The 24,842-nt window shown below is 39.5% G+C and overlaps 1 protein-coding gene across 2 annotated transcripts in view; it reads right to left on the reverse strand.

Moving 5' to 3' along the window:
* The window catches only part of MYO10 (myosin X), a 175,284-nt gene that overhangs the window by 138,506 nt on the left and 11,936 nt on the right, over positions 1–24,842 (reverse strand). For both annotated transcript variants that reach the window (XM_085308869.1, XM_085308870.1), the window contains exon 2: positions 450–548. In XM_085308869.1, coding sequence (XP_085164995.1) covers positions 450–548 — 99 coding nt within the window. The remainder of the gene's footprint in view (positions 1–449; positions 549–24,842) is intronic.

A 24,842-nucleotide genomic window follows, 5' to 3' on the forward strand; every position in this document is an offset into this window, starting at 1 on the left:
AAATAAATAAATAAATAAATAAGAGACAGAACAAGAGAGAGGAATAATGGTCTCCTTTACAGTTCTCTGGTGATGAAAACAGAACAAACTGCAGTAAGTGTGTTGTCCCGATTTTGCTTTGGGAGTTCTGCATTGTTGCCTCTCACTGAATCAGCAACACTTTGCTACTGTGGTGTTTGAGTGCCATGTATCCAGTAAACTGAATAACCAATGGCCCAAGTGGAACAAGGTTCTCAAATATGACAGTGATTCTTCAGCTGTGTCAGACATAGAGCAATTTACCAGATACACAACAGAAAAAGCTATTAAAAACAAAGTTCTACATTTAAGTCACCCAAAATAAATGTTTTGTTCACAAACTTTACATGTTTACTCCATCTGTTTTTCAATAAGGAGAATGGTTTCTTTTCCATAGTTGGGGGGGGGGGGGAGATGATGAATGCCCGTACCTGACCATAATCTGTCCTGAATACGATGACTCCTTCCGCACAGGAATGAACAGTACTTGGATAATGCTGATCATTTTCTCGCAACCAGACCCGAGATCCCTACAATAAACAAAAGTTACAGATGGCATAATTAAAAGCTGATCAAAGAATTCCACTCAAACATTTTTCTTAAGAAATATTTATCAGGTAAAAAGAGAGAAAACAAAAGCAAAATCCAAACAAGCAACTGAGAGAAAGGAATAAAATAATCGCTTATCAAACATTTGTCAGTTTCTACTGAGCCATTTTTTCCCCTCCTTACAGAAGTTCCTAAATGCCAGCAAGAACAGCTGGTACTAATTCACTCAGTCATGTGCCTCATGTTAATACACGTAAAATTACAAAGTAGTGTCTGACTTTGCACATATTTTAAAAAGTCTTCCTCAGAGATGTCAGGCTCACTGCCTGTTTATTTTCAACCTCTGCTCGGACCAGTGCACTTCCACCCAATCATCTGTACAGTCTCCATTTCACATTTTTTCTAAGCCACTTTGACCTTTATACTATCTTCCTCTCGTGGCTGCACAAGAACTTCGTGGCTGCACAAGAACTCAGGATAAAAAAAAAAAAANAACTCAGGATAAAAAAAAAAAAAGAAAAAAGAAAAAAAACACTAGCAGGAAAAGTGACAGAAATAATGTTTAATTTTTTGAGCTAGGGAAGCAACAGAAACACAATCAGCCACCTATGTCTGTCTATTAAGACAGGGTAGGCTCGGACTTTTAACTGCCACCTGGCTATTAACTCTTAAAGCAGCCCAGACACTGCTAGTAATACGGTAACCTATGCTTATCCTCGGTAAAGGATCCAGCAGCCAGAAAGCAGAGATGTCCAGTGCTGAGAATAAGGAGGGAAGTGGATATGGGAGGGAGCCTCCTCCATGTAAGGGGAAAATCTACAGCTGACAGCACGGCTGTAGTTGTAGCGAGACTACCGAAGGAAGCAGTGTCAAAAATATCACATTAATGATACCCATGGAAATTGCTCCAGTGTAGAAGAAGCCATCAGCTGCCACGATATTCAATAGCAGCACCCCAATGCTCTGACTTTAAACCCAAACTACACTTTCATGCTACAAAAACAGGCTGCCAGCTCCACATCAGAATGGCAGTATTTTACGATTATTTACAGAACAGATTTTTTCCATCAGAACAGACAAATTCTCTCCAGAGGTAAAGGGGTGATAGAAAAGAATTAGTAAATAGCAGTGAATTTGGGTGAATAATCTTAAGACTCAATTTGAATAATTAATTTTACATCCCAGCATATGAAGACTGCCCTTGTATTAATTCCTACAACATAGAAACTAGATTTACTACCTTCCTAAAAGTTGGAAAAAATGAATTCTTTACAAACAATCGAAGAAGCACAGCCTTTTATTCATTATATACTTAAGGTGAGTGGCCCTATCATAGAGTTCAGCCATATTATGTGTTGGATACCCTTAAGATTATGTTGAATACATATTACTCTGTGATTCTTGTGTCTATGTTGGGAAACTAATAGCATCAAGAACCAAAACAATGCTCACATGGAGAAGAAACTTTTGCTGCTTCATTTCGCTGAATGGTAACAGCTTAAACACATATAGAGGGTTATATAAGAGCATCTCTGGTCTTTTTTTCCCTCCATCTTTTAGCAAACCTCATTCCATTTTAAATGGTTTAAGTGCCTACAGAGCTGTACAGCATTTTACCTTTGAAACCTCAAGCCAGATGGTTTCCAGGTTTATAGCAAATCTAAGGCAGTTCAAATGCATGGTATGTCRACTTAAAGCACGGGGTCAATGCAGAGCAGGAAAGAGTAGACAGTGTTGAGAAGGGCAGAGGTGAGCAGAAAGCAGAGAGCTAGCAACTGAAAAGGGCAAGAAGGAACAGGGGAACTGAAACAAGAAAAAAACAGTACACGACAACTAAGAAATAGTAAAAGTGAAAAAGGATTTAAACATTTAATCCAATGATAACAGAGGAAAGATTTCCACCAAGCTCATTGGGTCTGAATCAGACTCTGGCAGTCCAAACACCCTAATGTCCTGGGTACTTGTATTGCTTTTAATATTCTCAGGCAGGACTAATACTCTCATACTGACTACTTTAAGGGTGCCTTTCACTTTGTGTTTTCAAGAGGAAGAAAGGCTGAAGTGAAACCAGACATGCTCCAACAGATTCAAAAGTCTTTTCATCCACGCAGTGTTTCAGAGCTACCAGATGTTTGCTTCTGTAGCAAACCGTTCATCTTACTCTGTTACACTTCAGTTAAAGCCAACAAATAGAAAAATACGATTTTTCTCTAACATTTTTAAGAACAACTCAGATTCAAGGGTGATGACAACTTTGAGAATGACATCCTCAGTATTAAGCAATATTTACCACAGCTACAAGTGCAGTAGACAAAGGCTTTTTCGTCTTAACTACTGAAGAGCACAGCTGTTACCATCAGCAAACAGTTCGTAAAAGCATCCTCTCCACTACCACCACCCCAGAGGAAGTCCCTCCGCCACAGAAGCAGCGCCGGCTYCTGCAGGATCCCGTTGGTCCCATATGGTCGCATGCCTTTCTGAACTGAAGAGTCCCGCTGGCATACTGAGTGAGCTGATGACAGAAGCAGCCGGAGAGGTAGAGCTGACACTTGCAGCTGCCTGTCAACCTGACGAGCTCAAGTTCAGTTCCCAGCAGCCAGCTGCTGCCCAGGAAGTGCAGCCACCTTCACCACCTTGCCAACTGGCTCTTGAACATTCACATTTCCATTYGCTCCCCATGTATGCAGTTCCACTTCTGGGGAGGAGTGCAACATACTGCTCCTCCCTGCGCAGCCAGGCTTCCTGACAGGTAATACAGATACCTCCTTACTGCTAACTCCAAGACTGTCTCCTAAACAAACAGTTTACTGAAGCCCCCTGTGCAATACTTTGGGAAACTCCTTTACAAATAAAGAGCAATTTGTTATGAAAAACGTGTATGTAAATGTGCTACACATGCAAGTGGTGTAAAATATACCACGTAAACATGCACACTGTGCAAGAGACTACTTATCTACCAAGCACATTCTACCATATAAAATGCTTAGAGCAGTTAGAATAAAGCATTTTCCTCATTCTTTGATATCCTTTGATATCATTAAACCTATGTATCAAACAAATACTTACAGAAGCATTATGAGATGTAATACTCCTAAATTAACATAAGAGACTAAAAGAAAAAGAATATTGAGCCTAGGCAACAACCCCATTCAATCTGATAATAACAAACAAAAAATACTCAAACAGTGATTAATAGACTCATTCTGGCATGAAACTGAAGTTGTTCAGATCATAGCAAACTTCTACTTGGTCAGACTCCTCCATCTTGACAAAATGTTCCCACAGGAGCAAGGCAGAACAAAGCTTCCTCTCAACCTGCTTTTTCCCCCTCTGTAAATAACTGTTTTGTTCACAAAGTGCAACAGCTTTAATGAAAGTGGTTGACATTGCCAAGTTCTGGAGACATGACAACTAGGGGGTGAAGGCATGCATTACATTCACCACAAGCAGAGAAGGGAATTTGGCCCTGAATTTCCTACTTTCCAGAGAGATGCTTTAGCCAATCTATTGCTGGTCAAGAAGCATCTGTACTGCTCAGTCTCCATCTTCTCTTTTGTGAATTTGATCCATCTAAATACACAAATAAGTAGCAAAAAACTATTTGTCAAAATGCAGACATGACAAGTTTTTAAGGTACTTCAGTACAACCAAAATTCCATCATTCAGCTAGTTTATTATTTGTCAAAATCTCCTGGCTCAAGTGACAAGAAGCTTATGCTCTCAAGAGCAATGAAAAAGCTTATAAACATAAAGCCACAACAATATTTGCCAAAACCTCAGCATTCAAAATAGTCTCTAAGAAGAATGTTTTCCATCTTGAAATTATATAATTCATTCTGTTGCTTTCTAACTACAAAGGGAAAAAAAAAAAGAAAAGAAAAGAAAGAAAAAAGAAAAGCTGCCTGCACAGAAGCATTCACTTGGTTGGATTAGTCCTAAAATAAGCTTTTTAAAGCAAGTATGAAACAGTTTGATTTAAACAAATGTACATTGTTAAAGGTCAATAGCTACTATTCAGAAAAGGCTGGATCAATGCAGTTCACAAAGCCTGAGGCATTTGAAATGCAAATACAAAGTGTTCTCTGGCAAGGTAGTTCAACAATACAATATCTGTCCACGGGCAGAGTGCACTGCAAGACCTTTCGCTGGRTGGGAGGGGGAGTCTTCCTAAGGGAACCGGTACAAGCTCCACAAGTTAAAACTGTGTGTCTAGCTAGTTATGCAAATATCCTGCAACCTCTCTGCAATATGTAAGTTATTCACAAGTCAGTTTTGAGAACAAAATCCTCACTAATAATTAATTTATGGAGAAGATTTCAGATATACTCAGACCAAATCTTTAGATCTGCAAAAGCCACAAGTGAGACTACTTTGATTAAGGAGCTCAGGTTTATTATTTTGTAATCCTTGAGCAAGTGCAAGGAATTGTGTTTTGAAACTGCCCACTATCTCTGGCAGTTCATTTTAGAAGGACGTCAACCTCTCTAAAGAGGGTCTGTATTTTTAGTTAAACTCCACTAAAGAAAGCTAGGTTATAAAATACAAAAGTTCATTGAAATAAGATTCGGAGGTGTCCTTTCTTAGGCAAACAGAGTCTATGAGCTACCTGCAACTGAAGAGAATAATGCTGGAAAACACTGGAAGCCCTCAATACAGTGTGAAAGTAAACATCGTTACTTTGAGGGAAAGCGAGGACTGACCTGCAGGATGGAGACCTTTGCGGAAAGGAACAGAAACCAACCTGTTTTAGTCCAAAGGCCTCTTGCATAGGTGTGAATAACTGCTGATGATTAACTAGAAAAGGTCAGCTTCTGTATCTGTTGGAGATACAGGCACTGCAGCCTATGAGCCAGTCAATTGCGCAAATATCAGCACAAGACTTGCATAAGGAACGACTCCACTGAACGCACAAAGTAGTGTATATTGTTCTAAAACTATTTTTAGAGGAGAAGCCCGATTGCTTGTCAGGGAGTTCTAAAGTAACAAAGCTATCTGACATACTGCCATTCAGCTATTCTATGATAAGAGAAAGGGGGGAAATCAAGTCAAAAAGCACATAGCAAAGCACAACGGTTTTTATTTCAGTGAAGTGAGCTTGTAAAAATATTTGGAATAGCATTTACACAGAAGAATGGCCATATGCCATCATTTCCATAGCACAGGGAAAGGAATTAAGTTTGTAAATCTCACAGCTGCAAGACCACCTAAAGCCACCTCTGATCTACCTTGCAGATTTTACTGCTGAAAATGGAAACACTCCTACTTGTATTCTTCTGTATTCTGTTTTCAAAGATGCTAAAAAATCCGTTCCTTTTTTACTTTCTATTGTAAATATGCTCTGGATATCACAGAATTAGCTAAGTAGTTTATCTCAATCAAGTAAAAAGGCAGACCACTCTTCCCCAAACCATAATTAACAAGCTAGATTTTGTACACATATAGGTTGTATGTGGAAAAAAGTAATTACCTGTACAATAATCACATTGATACATGTATTTATATATGTATACACACGTATCTATGAATGTACTGTACATTAACAGTGTCCTCATCCAAGTCAAAATGCTACTCATTTACATGTTATAATATAAAACCAGTTGACTCATCAACACTCATGTCAAAACTGTTTTAAATCAAAGATGATTAATGTAGGTTATGGTGTATCTGCCATCCAGAAAGCATTCCATCATCAGGACTCAGCAAAACAAAAGCAACAACGGTCAATACATATTTAGAAGACCTTTCGTTTATGCAGTTATGCGTATAAATGTATAGTTTGAGATAGGCAGAGATAATATTTAACGAGGTCAAACTAGCTAAAACCTAGCTAGCTAAACTTAACCCACATTTATCTACATTCCTCCTCTCCACTAATTCACACACTGATTGCAAGGAGAGCCACAGGAAGAAAGTAGCTTTCCAGACAAAAATGTAACTTTGCAAATTTCATGTTAATAAAAATCTTTCCTTCTGAAAATATTGATTTCATTACTCCTGAAAACTCTTCAGTATAGGATTCAAAAATCTTAGTATGCTGGGTGCACATGAGACTAGACCAGTTTGCCAGTCATTGGCAAACTCTTGTGAGGTTCACTGGAAGAAGGATTTTGTATCTCTCACTGACCCAACTCAAAATGAAGCATTTGGCCTCTTAAACAGAACGCCACACCTGTTCTTCCATATCTAAGTCCAGGGAAACAAACAAGTAGCAAGGGCCGTTTTGTCTCATGTATTACTTTGTAATTTACAGTATTTTGCTGGACCTAGATCCCCTTATTTGCAGAAACCCCATCTTGGGTTTCTTCTGCTCATCAACAAGGTGTTTCCATACAAGATGGATTTCAATGGTGACTGAAATACTAAGTATCGAAGTCTGTGTACACAACCACTGCACAGCCTTTTGACATCCACAAATCCATGGGCCCAGATGGAATACATCCACAGGTACTGAGGGAGCTGACGAATGTTGTTGCCAGGCTGCTCTTCATCATCTTTGAAAAGTCCTGGAGAACTGGAGAGGTGCCTGAGGACTGGAAGAAAGCCAGTGTCACTCCAGTCTTCAAGAAGGAGGACCCAGGCAACTACAGGCCAGTCTGCCTCACCTCCATCCCTGGAAAGGTGATGGAACAGCTCATTCTGGATGTCATCTCCAGATATGGAGGAAAAGGTGATCAGGAGTAGCCAGCATGGATTCACCAAGGGGAAATCCTGTTCAACCAATCTGAGAGCCTTCTCTGCTGGAATAACTGGCTGGGKAGATGAGGGGAGAGCAGTGGACGTTGTGTACCTTGACTTCAGCAAGGCTTTTGACACTGTCTCCCATAACATCCTCCTAGGCAAGCTCAGGAAGTGTGGGTTAGACGAGTGGACAGTGAGGTGGCTTGAGAACTGGCTGAAAGGCAGAGCTCAGAGGGTTGGCATCAGTGGCATGGAGTCCAGTTAGAGGCCTGTGGCTAGTGGCATCCCCCAGGGCTCAGTACTGGGTCCCATCCTGTTCAACTTCTTCATCAATGACCTGGATGAGGGCACAGAGTGCCTCCTCAGCAAATCTGCCGATGATACCAAGCTGGGAGGAGTGGCTGAGACAGCTGAGGGCTGTGCTGCCATTCAGAGAGACCTGGACAGGCTGGAGAGTTGGGCAGAGAGGAACCTCCTGAGGTTCAACAAGGGCAAGTGCAGGGTCCTGTACCTAGGGAAAAATAGCCCTAGGCACCAGTACAAGCTGGGGGGTGACCTTCTGGAGAGCAGCTCTGCAGAGAAGGACCTGGGAGTGCTGGTGGATGAGAAGTTGACCATGAGCCAGCAATGTGCCCTTGTGCCAGGAAGGCCAATGGTATCCTGGGCTGCATTAGGAAGAGTGTTGCCAGCAGGTGGAGGGAGGTGATCCTGCCCCTCTACTCAGCCCTGGGGAGGCCTCATCTCGAGYACTGTGTCCAGTTCYKGGCTCCCCAGTACAAGAGAGACATGGAGCTACTGGAGASAGTCCAGCGTAGAAGCTGATCAGAGGGCTGGAGCATCTGTCCTATGAGGAACAGCTGCGAGAGCTGGGCCTCTTCAGCCTGGGGAAGAGAAGACTGAGGGAGAGATCTCATCAATGTGTATAAATATCTGAAGGGAGGGTGTCAAGGGGATGAGGACAGTTGTCCCATATGACAGGACAATGGGCAGAAATTGAAKCACAGGAAGTTCCGTCTGCATGTGAGGGGGAAATTTCTTCCCTGTGAGAGTGACGGAGCACTGGACCAGGTTGCCCAGAGAGGTTGTGGAGTCTCCTTCTCTGGAGATACTCAAGGCCTGCCTGGATGCAACCCTAACATGCTYCAGGTGATCCTGCTGAGCAGGTAGGTTGGACTAGATGATCTCCAGAGGTCCTTTCCAGCCTTACTGATTCTGTGATTCTATGATTCTAACCTATGAAAGGTAAGTTAATATTCCAGAAACCACTTTAAGATAACTTTCCCATTAAGCTCTGTTCTCTCCAGGCATTCTCCCACTACTCTGTCCATAGTCAGAAAACCTGCAGTTTTTTTTTTTTTTTTTTTTTTTTTTTTTTTGGGGGGGGGGAGGGGAGTTTAATAACTGAGGTATGTAGGGATAGAGGGCATTGCAAGGGAGGAGTAACTGAATCCAGAGTCGCAGCAGCCAGTGAGACACTACAGTTTTGGAAGGTATTTGCCTGTTTAATCTGAATCCAAGTATCTTAAACTGAACTTCAGGAAGTAACTATACACTCAAATCTAGGCACAAAATTAATCTGGCTGAATAGGATAGAAGTTATTTTCTAATACTTAACAGCACTAACTACAATTTCCTTAGAGCACACAGGAGTAAATTACTGACACTTTTCTCTCAGCAAATTTAGTTCTGCCTCCTAAGCTATACTGCTTTATTCTACCATTTTAAAGCAGAACAAAAACATGAAGATATTTCCACAGGAGAAAAGGGCAGCTTACAGGGTTTGTTTCATGCAGAATAAAATCTCCTTGAAAGCTAAATATTTCTGTTGCCTATCCAACCCCCACACCAGATCAAAGCACCAGCTCTTCAGCTTTTGAGGTCTGTGCAACAGCTGCTGATTAACCTTGAACAGAATCCATCTCCTTCTGTTTCAGTAATTAGAGATAATGCAGCACCAACGACAGCATACCACATTAAAAACAAGTTGCTCGATTAAACCATATACTATTACTGTTGTGGACTTGAGAGGAACTGGACGAAGTTTTTACCTTCCCCAGTCTTTTGAATACACCAGCACTTCTTACATAATGTTATGGACAAGATCATTACTTCTACATTAAAGCTTGGAAGGCCTTTTTTTAAAAAAAGATAAAAAAAAAAATAAAAAAACCACACCTTACAGCTTACTAGTCTCCATTGGTCTCAATACAAACAGAACATAGTGATTAACCTCTAGGTAAGCAGGTGAGCAAGCACACGCCTCTCTGCTGCTGGCTAATTTCAGTACACTCACCATTAACAGACATGGATCAAAAGCCAAAAACAATCGCATTTCATTAATGGAGCTCTGGAGATGTGTTGCCAGCTCCTGGGGATTAGGTTTACCCAAGACTTGAACACATTACCTCTGTTACCTGCAAGACTTTTCTGAAGCAGCTTTATAATGATGTCAGAGTAAACTCCAGCAATGACATGCTAACAAGTCTTTTAGAAAGAGTTTTTGGTATTAGTATGGTCTAAATCATAGCTTTAATGACAGAGAGTTCAAGCATTACCTTTACTTTTTGAAAAGAGTTTACAAAACACAATCTTTTTTTCTTTTTTTGCTTTCAAGATTGCCYGTTCTACACCACAGCTGCAAAAACACAACGAAAAAGGAGTTTGCACAGCCAGCACCATTACCAATCCCTGCCAGGCCAGGCAGGCTGCTCAGGGACAACAGCGCTTTCTTGCGCCTGTGAGTTCAGGGAAAAGAAACGGTTTCCTGGGCCAATGAGTCGGATCAATTAAAATTAGGGAATTAGGGACGCGTGCAGTTACTTTTTGCTAGGGAGCAATAGGGCCGGTTCGGGTGCGGGGCACTGCCTCTGCCTCGCCAGAGAACCTTCCAGAACAGGGCGGCGCTGCCCTCCTTGCTGCCCACCAGGCGACTGACTGTTAAACCTGTGAGTGGGGGAGGGGGGAGCAGGGACAGGAGCCCTCAGTTAAGGCAGGKGAGCGATGTGAGAAAAGCTTGGGTTAAGGAGGGGCGGCGGGGAGCAAAATTTGCGGCCACTGTGAGCATTTCTGTCTCCCCCTGCTTGGGGGCAGAGGGTAGGGGCAGACAGGGCAGTGACAGGCAACCTGGCATTTTCACCTTAGAAAGCAAGCAGCACGGCATCCCTTCCCCTAATCTGAACTCCTAGGAAGAGCTATACAGTATTCTCACAGAAGTCTTAAAATTATCCTAAGAACCAAACCAGCCCCAACTCTGCCATTACAGATTTTAAAAGAGGTTTCTTTTGTCTTTGATGACACCAGAGCTGTGCCAAGATGTCAAATTTCTCAGGAACATAATAAATTTTTATTATAGTCACAACCAAAAAAAAAAAAAAAGTTTGCATACGCTGCCTGGGCAAGTTTATAAGCTCACATGAAGTGGGATGATTTCTAAAAGAGCAGACATAAAAACTGTGCTAGCATCCTTTATCCATTCCCTCCTTCAGCTGCCCTCTTAGTAGGAATATCTTCTTTTTCACCATCCTCCTTAYTGGGGCTCAGCAACAAAACTTTGCCCTTGATAAATTCTGTGCCTAAAACATTCYGTGCTGCTGAATTTGCGGCCTGTTACAGGTTGCTAAGGATCTCAATAACATTTTTCCCAGCGGTTGTCAAACCTCCTAGCATTTTCTTAGACCTTCCTTTTGTYTCCTGCCTGGAGAGGATACAAACAAGTGGGGGCAACATGAGCACCGTGTGGTGTGCCAGCAGCAACATGTCAGAGATGGACCACTCTGAAATGGGGGGTAGCCTGAGACCAAACTTCAAAGATTTGCATTCACTGCCTGTAAATCCCATGAAGAGTCTTGCAAAGGCAGACATTCAGTTTCACTTCTAAACATTTTATTTTGGAAGAACAGTTTTCATCTGAGTACTTAAAGGCTGATTAAGTGGAAAAAAAATCCTTTGACATCTGGATCCTGAGGAGAAGCATTTACTATTTATTTTCATGAGAATGCAGCTCTGTTAGGAACTATTCAACTCTTAACAGAAGATGTACCAGGACACTGACTTTTTAAGAAAAAATTAGAGTACAGAGCAACTATGCCATGCTTTATTTCCCCCTCCCCCCGATACTAGTTGTGCTGTACAAACATGGATAGGCCTTGTCTAGAGGGACATCATTTTGCTTCAATCTATTTCAAGTTTGTAAAGCAGATGAAATTCCTGACCAAAATAAATTTTCTATCATTAACCCACTTTTTGCCTTTTATTTTTCCTCCCCCGGTGAAATTTATCAAAGTCTTCCTGCATCAAGAAAGAAACATCATCAGTAAAATATCTGTGGCACCTGGAGGTAAACAGGAGGAAGTGAACATTAGCAAGGCAAGGACTCTTCCTTGTTCCTGCAAAGTTCAGTCTTGGCTTTTTTCTCTTCCCTCTCTCTCTCTCTCTCTGTCTCCTCTCCCCCTATTTAATAAGTTGGCAACGCCTGGAAGAGTTACTTCTAGTCAAAGGGGATTCTTCTGTGAAAAGATCGGTTTGTATTAAGCAGCAGACTGCGCAAGGTAACAAGCATGCTTAAAACACGCTCCCGTGATTACCACAGCTTGCCCTTTCAAGTCACTAGCATTGATGTACAAAAGGTTCCAATCTAGTTTGTATTTCCGTATTACCAATGTTCATGATTCTATTACAAGTTCAACAACATTTGGGATGTTTTTGTTTGACAGTCTCCCTGCATCTCAGTAATATCATATCACGTATTATTCACATTTTCCTGGGTTGGGGAAGGGGGGAATAGGTAAAAAGAGAGAATATTTCCAGCCTTAACTGTTGCAGAGGGAAGACAATAACTGTAAGATGAAAACTTTAAGACAAAAGCAAACCAACCAATCCACCTAACGTTCAATATCCTTCCCTTCCCCTCCCCTTGGCCTCCATGTTTTCTTAAAACTCAGGATTTTGGAGATGCCCTATTCAAAATTTAGAACAATAAGAATTAGCAAGATTGTATCCGAAGGCTAAGAAAGTAAGCATAAAAGGGAAAAAGAAAACAGAATAATGGACCAGTAAGCCCACAGTTCTTTTATATCACTAGTAGAAATGTTACTGAAAACAGAAGAATTTTAAATAACAGCACATAACCTTTTTATTAAATGTTATTGATCACCCTGACTTTGTATTTGTAACAGATCATTCAGCAAGTTTCATTTCTATTTGCAGCTTCAGTTTCACAATATGATCACTAAATGTCCCTAGTTTCATGACAGGAATTTAAGTATTTATAAGTATTTTGTTGCATTATTTCTTTAGATTCCTAGTTCATGCTTCCAAGATAATTCTCCTGCCTTTTTTTTCCCTATCACTTTCATTTGGCAAGTTCTAGCTCTCACCTCTTCTTAACTTTGTCCAACTGCCATGTACTGTAAAAGCTGAAAGGACCATTGATATGAGTAAACATCTGTAGATAAGGCCTTATTATGGTTAATATGTAACAGAATATAAAAAACAGGAGGAAGAAAAGAAAAAGCAGTTTGAAAGTCAGGAAATCAGGATGTGCTGTTGGACCTATTTTGTGGCAATTCCAACAACCATTTTATCCCTACCTTTTTTGAAGGCCAGTCCTGCTCATCTGATTATGCTAAGGAAAAAAAATCCTAGTTACCCTTTGACCGCAAGTAGTCAATAGGTTTGCATTGTACCAAACCTTGCAGACAGAGCTCAGGTCTTTCATTCCCACAAGCTATGATGATTCATCTATTAACTTGCACCAACACCACCCACTCAACTTTGTTCATATTGGCAAATATCTTTTGCCACATCAATTCCAATGCTTCAGTTGTTCCACAGTTTATCCCGTCCACATGCTCCCTCAGGACTGACAGAGGGGGGCACAGAACTCAAAGGCAGGAAAGGGAATGCAGGGAAGTTATATGAAAACATATGTAATGTCCATATCCAGCCAAGAAAATAGAGTTTTCTGGCTTGCAACTACTAACTTCTGCAACTTCCTAGCAGCAGAGTTGAGGCCGATTTTGGAATCTCAGGCACGCACTCTCAGACTTGCAGGATGACAAAAGATGAATCCAATGGAGATGATTAAACAACTGGAGGTGGCAGGGAACCAGAACTATATTCCCAGGATGTAAGCATCAAAAACTTAGAAGGAGAGCAAGCAGCCTCACGGCAGTGCACCCCCTACCTCAGAAGCCCACTTGTGGTACCTAGGTTTTACAAACAGTTTTGGAAATGGGATGGTCCTTACAACTCTGATGCCAGGGCAACACAAAGACCCTTCTGTGCTTTCCTTCCTTATCTTTTATGCTTCAAATCAACACAGAAAAAGAAGTTCCTACCACTGAAGCCCTGACTTGGGAGGCTACTGTCAGCAATTTCCCACACTAATTTGTATGCTGTAAACCACAGTAATCACTGAGGAAATCCAAATTGCATGCCTGGAGATCACTCGATGAAAATATAACTAACTAAGCAAAGTTACAGTTCTCATTCTACAAATACTAGATTCTCTTCTTAACTTTGTCCAACTGCCATGATCTATTAAGCAAAATACAAGGCCACACTTTATTGTTAAAGGGCAGAGCACAGGCTTTTTCCCACATACTTGATACAGAAATACTAGCAGGTAAGCTGGCAGTTGGTGCCTTACAATTCAGGAGACACAACTGATCATGGCAAATACATAATACAGGGTTTATAGGGTATTCAGGCATGCCAGGGTGCACAGAGAGGATCAGCTGAGCCCAGTGTGTCTTCTCACAGATTACACACGTGGCTAGCACACTACAGGCCCCATGGCAGTTCTTCAAGAGGGGAGGATATGTAGTTAAAGTCTCTTCCTTCTTTGGAGATAACTCTGAAGGATGTTTGCACTTTTTATGGTACATGATATCAGACATCTTTTGCCCTCCAACTTCCTACAGCTCATTGTCTTATACACAGCAACAACACACAGCATATTTTAAAAAACAAAATCAAGCAGACACTTCTAATTAACTCCTAGAAGCATATTAAAGAGCTTAAAAAAAACACTAAAGTAACTTATATTACAGTTCTACCCAGAAAGGTACCTGCATGTTTGCTAGTTTCAACTAACAAGACAGAAGCAAAAGGATATTCTAAAATTTTCAGAATGGGAGAAGGAAGGGGGGGGGGGAAATCAAAGGTTGACCCTCAGAGTCCCTAGCAGACCTCCAAAGAGGTCCACAAGGCTGCAGAGATATAAAAGATATTATTCCCTTTCTCTTGGCTTTAGCAGAAATTTGCATTCACAGCAGTTGAAAAAGGATGCTAGTAGGACTCTCTGAAACTGCTGCATCTGCTCCWCTTTCTTCTGCTTTGCTTGATATACAAGCTTCTGTTTTCCTAAGCCCTGTTTTCTCTCTACTCACACCCATCAATATGATTAAGATATCTGGAACAAACCACCTCCTGAGATTTTGGTGGATATTTCTCTTGGTTCTAGAGCAGGCTGAAAGACTGCCTGCCAGCAGTAGTTGTTGCCATTTCCTCCCTCTCTAATAATTATTAAGCCTCTTCCTTGTTCCCCAGTTAGAAACTCAGGAAAGGTTCCCAACAGATTTTAATACTCACTCATGACTTGAGATACAAAATACACAAGATTTGATCACTGTTACATTTTGATGTAAAAGAACTCCACTTAAAATTTGAAGAAAATGTCAAACTGTGCAGGATAAAAAAACATAACGCTCAATGCTTTGTTAATTCAATCCAAAATTCATTCAGTTTTTAAATAATATAAATTTGTTGTACATATGTCCTAATCTTCCAACCCTGAAACAAACAGCAGAGTTTAATCAAGTATGAAATAGTCATTCATTGATTACTTCTTAAAGTGTGATTGAGCATTTTTAAATAAAATCCATTGCAACAAGTATTCGAAAACATCTAAAATCAATCCCCCATCCTAGAAATAAAACAGAGTTCTTTGAAGAAGGGGCAATGGAGAATGCAGCACTGGAAAAAAAGATAATTCAAGTCAACTCTCACTCTGCTGGTAAATGGTATAAGCAGAACACTGACAATCTTGGCAAATTCCAGATTTCTCAGGTGCATGACACTAAAGCATGCTGGACTGGTAGTGTTTCACGTCAGTATAAAAAGACCTTGAAATCTGTACTGAAGGTAAATTTACCAACAAAGGTTATATTTTAGGTAAAGTTAGAGAACCATTAAGTTCAGGAAGAAAAAGGTAGTTTCCTGCATGCAATGTTAACAGTTTTAAACTTCTCTCAGAGAAGAGGTGATACAAGGCTTCTCAGGGCAGAATCTTATCCCTTCTGATGAATACCAGCGGTATGCAGCAGTTGCAAGGTAAAAAGAGGGCCTGAAACACTGCATTCATTATATTCGGCCCCTCAAGGTCACAACCCTCTGAAAAGCAATCTCCTGCTTTTGCATACTCCACTCCTTCCCCTTCACCAGATATATTTCCTTTCAGTAATCCTATGCTTCATTAGCATATGCGGTTTTGATTTTTTTGCAATTCTACCATTATAAAAGGAAGCATCTACAGGGCATGTCACCTGACTCATTTCGGAAAGTTATTTTTTCCTTTACTGAGACTGTTTATTTAAATTACACATAATGGACACTGACTCCTTTAAACTCATTCACCAATAAGCTGCTAGAAGTAAACACCTTGAGAAGGGAGAGTGTGCCAAGGCCACAAATTTTTACCAGCACACAGAACATCCACAACCCTGCTCCTGTCTTCAGTATTTTCACTCTCATGCTATAGCCTGGAATTAAACCTGTAATTTCATAGTGCTTCTAATCTGATATTTATAGAGAAATCTTATAAAAAGTAACACAGGTTCCTAGGATATGGAACAACACACTTATTTTTGGCTTGCAGCATCTTTTCAAAAAAGCTTAACATTAGCACTCCACCTTTCAACAAAAAGGTGTGGTAATTTCCTTACTTGCAGGCACAGCTAAAGATTTGATGTACTCCTATTCTTGTTCCTTTTTTCGTGACAGGAATGGACACTTCCTGCATCATTGTGGCACTGACTTTTTCAAGACAAGCTTATTTGAGCTGGCAGTTGTTAACAGGAGAAATCTCCACCTCAACCTAGCACCTGAGGCAGGAGCAGAGGCAGCACAAACACAAAACAGTTGCTCCTATAACTTTTTTTTTTTTTTTTTTAATGGATGCATGTTGTACCATATTACAGGCTGATAGAAGACTTAATTCAACAATAAACTACAAAGCAATTAGGAGAGCTTAACCAAACAGAAGTGATTTAAGGCATTAATACCTGAAAAAATAGGCATTTATCCCAGAGACAAATGATGGAAACATAGCCCAGGTTTGGAACTAGTTAGCACAGGGAAATACATCTGGGCTGAGATTCTGTTCTAGATTGCTGCTTCCTATGTGTACAARAATAATAAAAACAAGACTGAGCAGCTGAATATCAATCAGCTGCAAAAGAAGACAAAGGTCCTCTCAGCCAAATGAATTATACACTATTTTTCCCAGAGTTGCACCAGCCGTACTTAATGGTGGGAATTCTTTCTACTGAGGCACTACCCAGTAGTCAAGCAAGTCAAGAGTAGCCTGAGAGAGAAGTGGAGTGCCACTGCACTAGACACACTTTCCCCTTCTCCAGGATCAGGCCTGAATTCAGACAACACTGTTGACTGCTTTACTTCCAATATGATCTACTCATGCTGAGATTCTAAACACTTCCTGCCTCCCCCAACTAAATCCTGGGAGGAGATGCTGTTTCCTCAGCAAAGACTTGCCAGCTGTGACTAATAGTCACATCTTCCCTCATCCTGGAAGGGCCCACAAATACAGGCTGTGAAAACACATGTGCCTCCAGATTAAAGAGATGCTAGACCAGAGAAAGACATGGCAGGAAAACAGCTGCTTTTAGACAGAAGCATTAAACTGCGAACCCCAACAGACTAAGCCTCATGAAGATGATAAAATGAAGACTGTGATACAGGGACATGAAATACTTTTGCACGAGAAGTACAAATATCTTAGTAGATGGCTAAGGAAGTACCAACACTTAGTGACTCATCTCGCTAGCCAGAACACAGCCAGAAGCAGGCAATTCTTTCCACTCTGGCCATATTTTCTTCAAGAAGTCACATTAAAAAAAGAAAGAAAGAAAAAGAAAGAAAGAAAAAAAAAGAAAACACACTATCTAATACCTTAGACTCCCTACAGAATTAACATGTACCTCTATCAGGCAGCAGATAGACAACATACAGAAACTTTAAATCTTACAGAAACATTTTTCTCTTTGGAACAAGGCTTATAAATCCCTGTTCTGCATTTCCCAGCTCCYTCCCTCACCATGCTGCCCCAGAAGGTAAGCTGGAAGCTTCAAGTCTACAAAGTAGGGAGCAAGTTTCCACAAGTAACYCTTGTTGGCCCAGGAAACCATGATTTTTCTCTTAGCTATCTCTGGAAGTATGTCTACTCAGAAGCACGCACCTTGTACACAGTAGTTTATTTTATTTGGCAATAAACTAAGTCAACCAATTTGTTTGTAAATGTCAACCTAGACAATTCCATAAACATCTACTTCCAGCATTATGGGGCAGTTCCCTACTTTGTTGGATCCGGGAGCACTTCATAGAGTTTCCCTGACAAGGATGTTGCTTAAACTTATTTAAAAGTAGGTGACTGCACAATAACTTCAAGTCAAATTAGCAGGGAGCCAAAATTAATATGCAAGTGTAGCATTCAAAATGTAGTATTACTGATTCTGGCCTGCCCATACAAATGCATTTAAAAATCTTACTCTAAAAACAAAACAAACAAAACCCAAAGTGTATAGACTTCATAGTATCCAAAWGCCTGCACAGGCTCAGATCTGGAATTTTCCAAGAGTCCTTGATACAGTGCTATTAAAACATATTTAATCTTACATATTCATAAACAGATATTTATGGCACTAAAGCAAACAAGTCTAAAACCAATATAAATGTCTTCTTTTGCACAAATGTTGCTAATATCTTCCCCTACTTTTCATGTTAGTAGTAAAGTCATCCTTCATATTACTACACTATGATTCAACAGAACAGCTTTTTGTTGTTGTGTGTGTTTTCTTGCTTTGTTTTGGTTTGTTTGTTCATTTTTTTTTCTTAAGCACTTAGGTAAAATGAAGTGACCTAAACACCATTAAAAACAAATTTTCCACAAATGCTGAAGCACAGAAATGTGCAAAGGGAAATATTATCTGAGCAAGTCTCAGAAGAACAGATGGGGATTCAAGAAAGCCACTTTAGTCAATAAGCATGTGCTTGATTTCAGCTGATGTAAATGAAACACAGATACAGGAATGAATATTTATAAAATCCAGATCTTATCCTAGAAAAAAGTTCAATCTTGGTCACCTGGAGAAAAGCCAGTCCCTGCTGAACTACTCTCAAATATATTCACCTTTTTTAAAAAGACATTTCCAGGTATGTTATTCATTATTCAGGCTGCTTTAGCCCAAATGGTCTTTTTTATTCTACCAAGAAAAAAAAAAGAAAAAAAGAAAAAAAAGCCAGCAGTTATTATTATTAAACTCAGGCCAGTAGGACAACTGAGAAGCATCTTATTCKTTACCACTAGAAGATCCATCCAGCTCTACAGTTTCTGCTGCATCTAGTGCTCCAGCAGTGCTTCTCTGCTGTTTCACAGCAGCAATCATCAATAGCCACTTAAACTTTACTGCAAATAAACATTGCAGCACCTCTGTTCCACTAGTGCCAGCTCCATATTAACTTCTTTCAATTTCTGGTCAAAAAGATTTGGCTTTAAATATAAACAGCTCTCTTTCCAAAGAAGTCACAAATAATTAAAAATGGAACAATACCTTCGACTTACTAAACATACTACCTTTAATCCCCTGCAGCATGTAAAATGCTTCATTCAGTAGGGAAGAACAAAGTTTTCCTCACCTGCAAGGAAATGCATTTAGAGACCTTGGAGTTCCATACAAGTTTCAGGTGCACAGCATCAAATTTTAAAACCACAAGGGTTATATACCTGATCCTTCCCCAAGAAAATCAATGGGAACTTGGCCACTTCCTTAGCATAGGCAGTAGATTAGGGTTCTGTATATAAACTAGATCCATTTGCAAAATAAAGCATTTATATTCACATCTATATCCACTGGAAAATGGCAAATGCCATTTATGTCAGAAATTTGTAAGAACTGTTGTCACTTAAATTAGGAATGGTGATGAATCCATCTGCAATACTGCAATTTTCTCATGAATCAGCACAGGGACCCAGGGAGGCCTAGAACTTTAGGCACTACTCCCCTCTACCTGCACTTAAAATTGAAATGGAAAAAGATTCTGGAAAAGGAAATTCTTGTAGCGCTATCTTGCAGCTGGAGAACCAAGGCAAAAGTAGATTAAATTACTTGTTCAGGATTGTAAGTCTTTGACAGATCCAGTAACAAAGTCTAATAAATCATCCAAATCCCATCACTGCATTCACATGACATCACCTTCTCTCTTGTTCATGTGCTAGTTGTTCTTTCTACAATCTCCTTGTTTCAGGTATCAATTCGTCTTTGTTTTCAAAAAGTGACTGTATTTTCATCGTAATTCTAGCTATTCATGGAAATGATGTACACAGTTTCTAAATACTATACAAATTTGTTCTCCAACTTTGGCAGTGTGTTTATCACTGAATTGTGATCTTTGAACAGAGTGCCTATGATTCCTTTTTATCTTTAGGTAGACACAAGTATGTTTATTTATGCACAAATGTGATTGTCAGAACTTGTGGGTACATTTTGAGATATACATGTGCTTTCATGATGTTTTCTTTTTATTCTGGGAGTTAAATCTCCACCTCATATTCACATAAACAAGATCCTGTTTGCAAAAGAGAGTTGCACAATCTAGGTCTATAGCTAAAAATCTGCAGATAGCATACTTAGTTTTAATTCCTCGAGACCACATAAAGACCCATCTCATAAACAACCACCTAATTTCCAGAGGTTATGAGCAACTTCAACTAGTAATAAGCTACCTTACAAGGAGCGTGGTTATTTTTACCCTATATACTTTACAAGTCTATCCCTTAGATAAAATGGTTGATTCTTAAATATTCAAGAAAGTGCATGCACTGCTAATGAATGATTCTCAGTGCACATACATTCACATCCTCTCTTTTTGAGATAGATGTAAATGTGACTAACACAGAGAATACTTCCCTGCAAATGTTTAACATTGCTTGCTTTGTATAACTCGATTACTACTTCTATTTTACGCAACAATGAATAATGTACAATATCATATTCTGGTTATGACTGCTCATTTGAGGAGGAGGCAATGCCCAGTTCATCTTTAAACCTATTTTCTATGCAGTGTCTCCAACTAAGACTTTATTTTCTTCTATCAGCAGCTCTCTTCACACCATCTAGTGCTTGAAAGGCACGGACTGGCATGCAGTTACCCCCATCCACTACTAACACAATTCAGTCTCTGCAACAGAGTTAAGAACTAAAAAAAAAAAAAAAAACCAACCAACCAACCAACCACACACAAAAAAAATCYGTCTTCTTTGCTCCTTACTTCATGCACTGCTGAGCTTCTTTCCTGCTAAATTAAAAGAAGCATTATTGAAATTATTGAAACTCAGCCTTCTGCAGGCCAATCAACATTTTCACCATTTCAAAGCCAGTCATCTCTCAAGCTTTTCAAGCTTCATAAAAAGCCAAAAATTCCCTTATGGAACTTTAGAGTCAGTATGAAACATTTCCACTACAAATATGATCAGTGGTAATGGTTCTTTCCTGAACACATGCCTGCACTGGTAAGGAGATGGCTTCATTCAAGAACAAAGAAGGAAAAGAATATTAAAAAAATAAAACAACAACAACAACAAAAACATTTCCAGCTCTCCAGGAATATGTCTGTGAAAAGAGAAGCTCTACAGTCAACATACAAACCAATATAACAAAGATACTGACGTGAGTTAAAACACTGTAGTAAGTTAGAAAAGTCACTTTGTTAACAAAGCTGCATCTGTGCAGAGAACACAGAGACCCAATTGTGATACAGACTTCCTGTGCCATTGCTTCGTAGTATGAACGTGGCTGCAGAGACCACATCAATACTCTTGATTAAAAGACAGACAAAGTAGTATGCATTAAGTGGGGCTATTTCACTCCATTATCAACTTACAAATTAACACAGTGATGCAGAAAAAGCACTCCAGCATTTAGCAGTAAGTGCTAGAACAGCTCTATAGAAGCTATGTTTGAATCACGGCTATTACTGCTTAAATATAGTTTGTATCAAGATCAGCACTAGTTATCTACTGGATGTTAGTCATTCTGATCACTTATTATTAAGTGACAATTCAGAGCTCTAAGTGTTTCCCAAGTCCTGGTAAGGGCAGCATTCATTAACTCTCCCACAGCGAGCTCCAATCATGATTTGTGGGAATCCAAAAGACCTGTACCTAGCTAAAATCCAAACACACAAGGCATTTTACAATATGCTTAATTTTAAACACATCAAGATTTTTGTGCAGTTTAAATGGAACTGTTTCCTGAGTTCAACCAACCTTGCTGAATCAAAATCTCTTTATTTATTTTAAATAAATAAATAAACAAACAGCAACATCAGGAGCTAAACCTTTAAGGAGAAAGTTACACATCCTGATATTATACAAATCAAGGCATCAAATTTTAGAAATCCAAGGCTCACTGCTTGTTTTGGGTTCATTATCTTTAGTCATGATCTCATAGCTTAAATTCAGATCACTGAAACCCTAGTAGTCTCCTGCCCCTTTAAACCTACCCACACATCTACCTTCACTTAGCAAACTACTTCCCTCCTCCTGTGCAGTAAAAAGCCTCCATCACAGGCACTTGTTTGGAAACTACTAACATCTGTTGATAAGAGAAACAAGACTAATGATTAGGAACAGTCTGTTAGCCTATATTATCCACAGTTCACAAGGGACCTTGGTAACAGCTCTAAGCAGGAAGTAAAACATTACCTGAGAACTATTTTTTAAAATGTAAAGAGCAAGAATAAGAAAAACATTCCAAAAGTAAACTTCTTTTAACTCAGGATATGCCTGAGTGCATAGGATCTTTACAAGCATTTTTCCAATAACAGTTTTCAGACTCCTTTGGATGTAACACAGCCACAAATCTATTCAGCATTAAGAGGGCAAAAGGACCTGGCTGAATTAATCTGACCCCAATTCTACAGCAGTAAAATCAAAGAGAGGTTAATTAATATTTCACTATTCACAGAAGCCCCAACTTCATTGTTTCATTATGTTGAAACACACCTAGGTATGCAAAGGTAGCTGCTTCTTTAAAACAAAACTTAAAACTCATTTGTGGGAGCAATACTGCATGCAGTATATGTAAAGAAATCAAGTGACCAAGACTGCATAAGATGCTTTGTGAGCCTCTCTGGAAAAGATTTATCCCAACTCCTGAAGAACACAAAACCCCTCCCTCATCCCTCTCCAGTGCTGTTCCCAAAAATTCCAGGGAGGTACTGGGGTCTTCAGGGTTCTTCCAGGGTTGTGGATTTGTTCCAACAATATTGCAGCACAGCRCTATTTTTCACAGTGTTTTTTCACATCCTCCTTAACACCACAGAAGTTGTCCCCAACGCTTCATTGCCARTCCTTGGAGAACTGAAGAGCAGGAAGAAAAATTGCCTTCTACTGCACAGGGCAAGAGGTTGGAAATCAGGTTTTATTTTCCAAAAGACAGGAATTATGGGTGCACAAGGTAACCAAGCACGTGAGCTGTTCTCATATTCTGTTTTCATATGTGAAAATGTATGTATTCATACGTATTCTATGATTACAGATAGTGATTTAGAACAAAATTCAATGTTTTTATCAATATTTTAAATGAATTGATAGACTACAGAAGTGCTGCTCTGAAAGGAACATGACTTACTAAGAATGAAATGTATTCATATGTTTGCTTATCTATTTCAGAGTGGTGGCAAATACCRTTTGGCTTTTATGCAGCTTTTCTTGAAGAGTGCTAATTTTCTTTGTGGTGAGAACAGCACAGGAGTAGCTGATTTTAAAGCTATCTTTAAAAATTGTCATAGCATGCTGTTTCTTAGTCTTTTCCCACAGGCCAAAGATGAAAACCAGGAACAAGCTCTTTCTCTCATTCATCTGAGAGCCTAAATGAATAACTTTTATTTATAGCCACCAACGGTTACCATTTCCTGACATATTTTTTATCCTCAATGAACCACCTAGCCAGGATGGAATTTAAGCCTTCATCTATTTGGATTTTTTTGGGGGGGGGGTTTTGTTTGGGATGGTTTTTGAGCTGTCAGCACACTTCCTAGGATATTGATGAATAATCAAATAAAGATACAATGTTTTTTTTTGTTTTAGTTAACTCCAGATACAGAAAGCCAGAAAGTAAAAGGGAGTAGACAAACAAATCAATTGCAGGAATTTTGTTTGTTTTTAAATAATATTGAAATAATTCATTGTCATGTGTTCTTTCCCAAGAAATTACGGACATTTCCCTGGCTGCACCCAATCATTTACTTTTTGTAAGACACAGAAGAAGTCACATGCAAAAAACAAGAATGTTAAGTGTGTATCATTAGCATTTGCAAGAGGCAACAGGATAATATGAAGACAAAAAATACTGTATGTAGTTCTGCAACTGCAATGAGTATAAGGTAACAGTTTCCCCCACCTCTCTCCTCCTCGTTGGAATAAATGGAAAGGAAGCAAAAACACACTGAATCACAATAAAATTTCAACAAACTACAAAAATACACTCATCCACAAAAAAAAGTGGCCACTTGTGCAGCCATAGCTTCAAGCTTACTGACATAGCCTTCTCTTCTCTGAGCGCATACAAAGAGCATCCTAGCTTCCAGGTAATTCTCAGACCCTTTCCACAGGTGAAGATCTAAATAATGGACTTCCTAATGATCTCAAGAACAGGTCACCTCAGGTAAAGCACTCACCATCTCACAGAAATCTCTYAATTTCTCTCTCCCTTCTAACAATTGTACAGATCTGATAAAAACCCAGCTGTTTCCCAAAGAGCAAACATAGGACCACAACTGCTCTTCTCAAGGAAAAGAGCAACTCATCAGTGGTTAATCATTTTCTAGCATAATATCTAGAACAAAATTAAGGAAGATGATCACGTGGCAACAACATTAAAGAAAGAATTTCAGTGCCAATAAAACAAAATGGATTATTTGTATCACAATAGCATTGCCACCAATGCAGCAGCTTTCTAAAGATTTCTCAAATTAACCTAAATGAAACTATCAAAAAAAACCATGGCTGTTGAACAGTACCAAAATAAGTAAAAAGGGAAGATTTTCAAAAATGCTAGTAATTATTATACCAAAGACCCTATCACAGGAAGTATCCCCAAAACCTACTGATACGAAAATTCCAGTTGCCCTATTGTTCTGGTTGTTCCGATAGCAACAGGAGATCATTCTCCATATTTGATAAGAATTGCAAAGAAAAAATGTTTAGGTTTAAGTTACTCATTTTAATGAGTTCGCTATCAGACATGCTTCTCCCGCCCTATCAGTAATAGGCACTTACCTGTCCTACACAGAGGACT

The sequence above is a fragment of the Rhea americana genome, unplaced genomic scaffold (assembly GCF_003343005.1).
Source record: "Rhea americana isolate MKP2758 unplaced genomic scaffold, rheAme1 scaffold_285, whole genome shotgun sequence".
NCBI classification, from domain to species: Eukaryota; Metazoa; Chordata; class Aves; order Rheiformes; family Rheidae; genus Rhea; species Rhea americana.